This window comes from Phacochoerus africanus, chromosome 9 (genome assembly GCF_016906955.1).
Source record: "Phacochoerus africanus isolate WHEZ1 chromosome 9, ROS_Pafr_v1, whole genome shotgun sequence".
Lineage (NCBI taxonomy): Eukaryota > Metazoa > Chordata > Mammalia > Artiodactyla > Suidae > Phacochoerus > Phacochoerus africanus.
In genome coordinates this window covers 30,829,895-30,835,894 of record NC_062552.1, presented here as the reverse complement: position 1 = coordinate 30,835,894, position 6,000 = coordinate 30,829,895, and the positions used below count along the sequence as shown (strand labels likewise).

The 6,000-nt window shown below is 44.7% G+C and overlaps 1 protein-coding gene across 4 annotated transcripts in view; it reads right to left on the bottom strand.

Moving 5' to 3' along the window:
- Positions 1-1,344: 1,344 nt before the first annotated feature.
- COL21A1 (collagen type XXI alpha 1 chain) overlaps positions 1,345-6,000 on the bottom strand; it is a 203,594-nt gene continuing 198,938 nt past the window's right edge. For all 4 annotated transcript variants that reach the window (XM_047796213.1, XM_047796214.1, XM_047796215.1 and 1 more), the window contains 2 exons: positions 5,796-5,873; positions 1,345-2,621 (listed from right to left, as the gene is read on the bottom strand). In XM_047796213.1, coding sequence (XP_047652169.1) covers positions 2,434-2,621; positions 5,796-5,873 — 266 coding nt within the window. In that variant the 3' untranslated portion in view covers positions 1,345-2,433. The remainder of the gene's footprint in view (positions 2,622-5,795; positions 5,874-6,000) is intronic.

Genomic DNA, 6,000 nt, shown 5'->3' with positions numbered 1-6,000 from the left:
CAGTTTCAAACCGCTCCCTTGACAATTAAGTTATCAATCTTAAGGTAAAACCAAAGGTCCTGGCCCAAGCACTTTATTTATTTTTAATTTTATTGGAGTATAGTTGACTTACAATATTGTGTTAATTTCACGTATACTACAAAGTGAATCAGTTATATGTACACATATCCTTTTATCCACATAGGTTATTACAGAACATTGAGTAAACCTCCCTGGGCTATACAGTTAGGACCTTGTTAGTTATCTATTTTATATAAAGTGTATGTCTGTGTTAAGCCAGAGCCCTTTAGCTAGATAAATGAAATCATACTAAGGAAAAGCAAAGAGGAAAGACACCAAAATGTAAATGGCTTCAAGAACTGTGATTTAGCTACTCACTTTATAAAAACCTTGTGATTTTTTTCCTCTTTGGAATTATTAAGCTCTGAGGATATACATTTAACCATAGTCACAAAAACTGAGAAGATGTTCAGGCTAAATAAGCATGGTGATAGTTTATATGATTAATATAAGTAGAACTAGAAGTTACAGCTTGTTTCTGAGTCCGGGGGTGTTTGTATACATATGTAGTTTGCTGCCCTCTACTGGGGATCAAAAGAATGATCTGCCGCTTCAGCTTCATCTCAATTGAAAAACCTCCTCACGATGGAACTTTTTTTTTTTTTTTTTTGTCTTTTTAGGGCCACACTCATGGCATGTGGAAGTTCCCAGGCTAGGGGGCGAATTGGAGCTGCAGCTGCCAGCCTATGCCACAGCTACAGCTACAGCAACTTGGGATCTGAGCCACATCTGTGATCTATGCCTCCGCTCATGGAAACACCAGATCCTTAATCCACTGAGTGTGGCCAGGGATTGAATTCTCATTCTCACTGACACTAGTCGAACCCTGCTGAGCCACATCGGGAACTCCCTCCCTCGTCCTCTTTTTATAAGGCCACCAATCCTACTGGATTAGCACCCCATCCTTGTTAACCTAATTTAACCTTAATCCCACCTAGAAGCCCTGTCTCCAATTAGGGTCCTGTGGAGGTTCAGGCTTCCACACATGAATTTGGGAGGGACACCATTTAGTCCATAGCCTCCCCCTGTACATTTAGGTAGCACTTTCTCCTTTCTCAGGCTGAATGTATTGGAATCACCTGTTTCCTTACCTGTACCTCCAGTCCCTGGCGTGGCGCAGGTTTAATTTCTGGCCCAAGAACCTCTCTGCAGGCTCTGTGCTCAGCCAAAAAGGAAAAAGGTAGGGTAAATAATTTAACAAATGATACCATGAAATCAATGACCCTTTGATATGGATCATATACTCAATAATCAGTTAAAATGAAGCACAAAAAGGACACTGCATTCAGGCCTGTACAAAATTTTATTGTACTTTGAATAAGAAGCATGTAACAAAATTTAGAGCATGATAAGGATGAAATATCTCAAATTATGTTCCTTAACAACGAAGCATTAAGTACAGTACACAAAGACCGTTTATAATATTTTAAAGTCTGCTAAAAATATCAAGACATCCTAGGATCTGTGGAGTTGCCTTTCCTGTCAACTAGAGCACTGATGCCCATTAGCTTTGCTACAATAAAAGTTAACATATATGAACATACACAGATAATAAGTGAAATGGAAAATGAAAGCATGCAACGAACATTCCACTTAATAAGCAAGTATGAAGAAGAAAGTCTTTTTAGTCCTTCTGAACTTGACTCCTCCGAACATCCTGACCAGGTACAGTGAAACTTTTTCTTCCAGAACGTTTTTAATGTTACATATTTTGACCCCTCCTGATGTCATCAATGCTCTTTCTTAGCATCGTCATTCATCAAATGATTTGCAAATTTGCCGATGGGATAAGAAGCATAGCCATCTCTTTCAGAGGTGATATTTAACACGCTGAATATTTAACTCCCATCAGCCCTGCTCAGGGAGCACAGACCCTGGAGCGGGTATGGCTCTGTGGTCTGTCCCCAACTGACCATCAGTCCTCACCTCCCTTTCCATGGCCAGCGGCACAGCTGGGCTAGTGCAGAAGCACGCGCTAGGAGATACGAAACAAATTCACACAGACAAGAAATCGAACTCAAATACTCTGCTGCCCGGAAGCTGAATGTGAAACTTTTCACAGTGACGGAAACTGACCGGCTGACAGGCGATGGTGGCTTTTTTAATATTCGACTTTTGATTAAAACGAATGGACTTATAAGAAACCCTTGAGATTTAGTTAATGCTACGAATCTAAAGGCTCCGAATAACCGAGGCGCCTTTACAATCAGTATACGTGACCTTTTATATATTTTTCCTTAAGGAAAAAAACAATAATAAAAACACCGAGGTACTTTAGTTTCTTTTCAAGGGATTACTGTTGTTCTCTTCCTGAGATGCAAAGACCACGAAAGAACAGCACCATGCCCAGGCTGCTGAATGAGGCATCAGACGCTAATAGTTTGGTCCTTTTCTGAAGGGATCTCTTCCGACAATGACACTGAAACACAGCGAGGGGTCGCAGATGCCCGGGGGGCCAGGCTGCCCTTGGGTTCCAGGTTTTCCATGGTCTCCGTCTTTCCCGGGGAGACCGGGATCTCCGGGAGGACCTTCTTTGCTTATTCCAGGGGGGCCCTCTGGACCTGGGGCGGGACATTAGTAATACATATATTACCTCCTATATTAGGAATATATGAACAGAGGCGTTTGTTTTGGGTGCCAACACAACTGAATCTGCAAAACATTTCAACTGCAAAAATGACTCTCTTGAAAACTTTTCACATTTGCACTCAGGTGAAAGGAGGTATTCTCTCGCTAACTCAAAAATGACTATTTCCCTTGTACATATAGTTTTAGTTTCCACATCAAAATACATTGCCATTATCATAGTAAAACAGAAATCAACACACAAAGGTGTAAAGCACTAAATCTGTCAACCCTAACCTAATCAGTTTAGTTAGCATGCACAAAGGAAACTTACCTCAAGACATTGGTCTTTAAGGAGTTCCCGTTGTGGCACAGTGGAAATGAATCTGACTAGTATCCATGAGGATGTGGGTTCGATCCCTGCCCTCACTCAGTGGGTCAGTGATCTGGCGTTGCCACGGGCTGTGGTGCAGGTCACAGATGCGGCTCAGATCCCACATTGCTATGTCTGTGGCGTAGGTTGGCAGCTGCAGCTCCAATCTGACCCCTAATCTGGGACTTTCCAAATGCTGTGGGTGTGGCCCTAAAAAAAGGTCCCGTTGTGGCACAGCAGAAATGAATCCGACTAGGAACCATGAGGTTGCGCGTTTGATCCCTGGCCTTGCGCAGTGGGTTAAGGATCCGGCGTTGCCATGAGCTGTGGTGTAGGTTGCAGAAGCGGCTCGGATCCCACGTGGCTGTGGCTGTGGTGTAGGCCAGCAATTATAGCTCCGATTTGACCCCTAGCCTGGGAACTTCCATATGCCAAGGGTGCAGCTTCAAAAAGTAAAAAAAAAAAAAATACATTAAAAAAAACAAAAACAGTAAAGACATTGGTTTTTTTTTTTTTTTTTGTCTTTTTGCTATTTCTTTGGGCCGCTCCCGCGGCATATGGAGGTTCCCAGGCTAGGGGTCCAATCGGAGCTATAGCCACTGGCCTATGCCAGAGCCACAGCAACACAGGATCCGAGCCGCGTCTGCAACCTACACCACAGCTCACGGCAACACCGGATCCTTAACCCACTGAGCAGGGGCAGGGACCGAACCTGCAACCTCATGGTTCCTAGTCAGATTCGTTAACCACTGCGCCAAGACGGGAACTCCAAGATATTGGTCTTTTAAAGTTGATGACCCAAAATAACAAAAGCCAAATATTCAGGTTTTGAAATGGAGCAGAGTGGTCCCCGGCATTTCCTGCCAGTAATACTTCCTGCTACTGCTACTACTAATAGACATTTAAAAAAAAATTTTTTTTTTGTCTTTTTAGGGCTGTACCCACAGCTTATGGAAGTTCCCAGGGTAGGGGTCTAATCGGAGATACAACTGCTGGCCTACACCACAGCCACGGTGCCAGATCTTTTTTATTTTTTTTTATTTTTCCTGTCCTTTTAGGGTCGCACCTGCGGTATATGGAGGCTCCTAGGCTAGGAGTCGAATCAGAGCTGTAGCTGCCAACCTACACCACAGCCATAGCAACATGGATCCAAGCTGTGGCTGTGACCTACACCACAGCTATGGCAATGCTGGATCCTTAACCCACTCAGCGAGGCCAGGGATCGAACCTTCGTCCTCTTGGATACTAGTCAAATTCCTTTCCGCTGAGTCACAACTCCGCAGCTCCAGATCTGAGCCGTATCTGTGACCGACACCACAGCTCACAGCAACACCTTAACCAACTAAGCAAGGCAAGGGATCGAACCCGTGTCCACCTGGATACTAGTTGGGTTCATTACAGCTGAGCCACTATAGGAACTCCCTAATAGACATTTACTCAGCATTTATCTGTAATTGTAGGCATTGTTTAAAATGTTTTACATAAAGAGTATTAAATAATTTGATCTACCCAAAAGCTTCAAGCGATAATATCATCTAAAATAATAATGAGGAGAGGAGGCGTTTCCTTCGTAGCTCAGTGGTTAATGAACCCGACTAGGATCCATGAGGATGCGGGTTTGATCCCTGCCCTTGCTCAGTGGGTTAAGGATCTGGCGTTGCCATGAGCTGTGGTGCAGGTCACAGATGCGGCTTGGATCCTGTGTGGCTCTGGCTGTGGTGTAGGCCGGCAGCTGCAGCTTGGATTTGACCCTCAGCCTGGGAACTTCCATATGCTGTGGGTGTGGCCCTAAAAAGCAAAAAAGAACAATGACAGTGCACAAGTGTTGAAGACCTGACTGTGACTGTCATGCACTGTTCTGAAAGCTCTATGTGAATTAACTTGCTTCATCTTCCTTCAGTGTCATGATGCAGAAGGCATCTCCTAACTGTTCTGGAAATGGGGAGGCTTAAAGGGTACAGCAGCAGAGGACGATTTAAGAACATTATTTTGCTTCCGTGAGGATCTTACAGATTAAACCGTACATGCCCTAGATAAGCAGGGAGACTGAAACCATCTGAGAGCTCATCTGAGGAGCTGTGTTCCAAGATAAGCCAAAGAAAATCCTGAATGATTCATGAATGAAATACAGGGAGAAACTTCTTTTTTTTTTTTGTCTTTTTGTTATTTCTTGGGCCGCTCCCGCGGCATATGGAGGTTCCCAGGCTAGGGGTCAAGGCCAGAGCCACAGCAACGCAGGATGTGAGCTGCGTCTGCAACCTACACCACAGCTCATGCCAACACCGGATCCTTAACCCACTGAGCAAGGCCAGGGACCGAACCCGAAACCTCATGGTTCCTAGTCGGATTCGTTAACCACTGCGCCATGACGGGAACTCCAGGAAAAACACTTCTAATAGTTAGAGTTCAGGGTGTCTCCAAAAAAGAAAGAAACAAAGGTCTTGTTTTCACATCTTTGGACAACAGATTTATGATGATTTTCTTTCTTTCTTTCTTTTCCTTTTTAGGGCTGCACCCCTGGCATATGGAGATTCCCAGGCTAGGGGTCCAATTGGAGCTACAGCTGCCAACCTACACCAGAGCCACAGCAACTTGGGATCCGAGCCGCGTCTTCGACCTGCACCACAGCTCACAGCAACGCTGGATCCTTAACCCACTGATCGAGGTCAGGGATCGAACCTGCAACCTCATGGTTCCTAGTTGGATTTGTTTCTGATGCGCCATGACGGGAACTCCTATGATGATTTTCTTCAAGCAAAATGGGCAGCAACACTTGTGAACACTTGCCAGTTCTTACCTGGTGGACCAGGAGGGCCTTGTTCTCCAGGGTACCCAAGCCCTTGGCTCCCCTTTGCCCCGTTTCGTCCCGGTAGACCTGCAGAGAGTCAGAGAGGGGGCAGTAAGCTTACTTTTCCCATAAAATCACTTCCTCTGAGATTGTTTTCTTTCTCGCCTTTTTTTTTTTTTTTAGGGCTGCACCCATGGCATATGGAGGTTCCCAG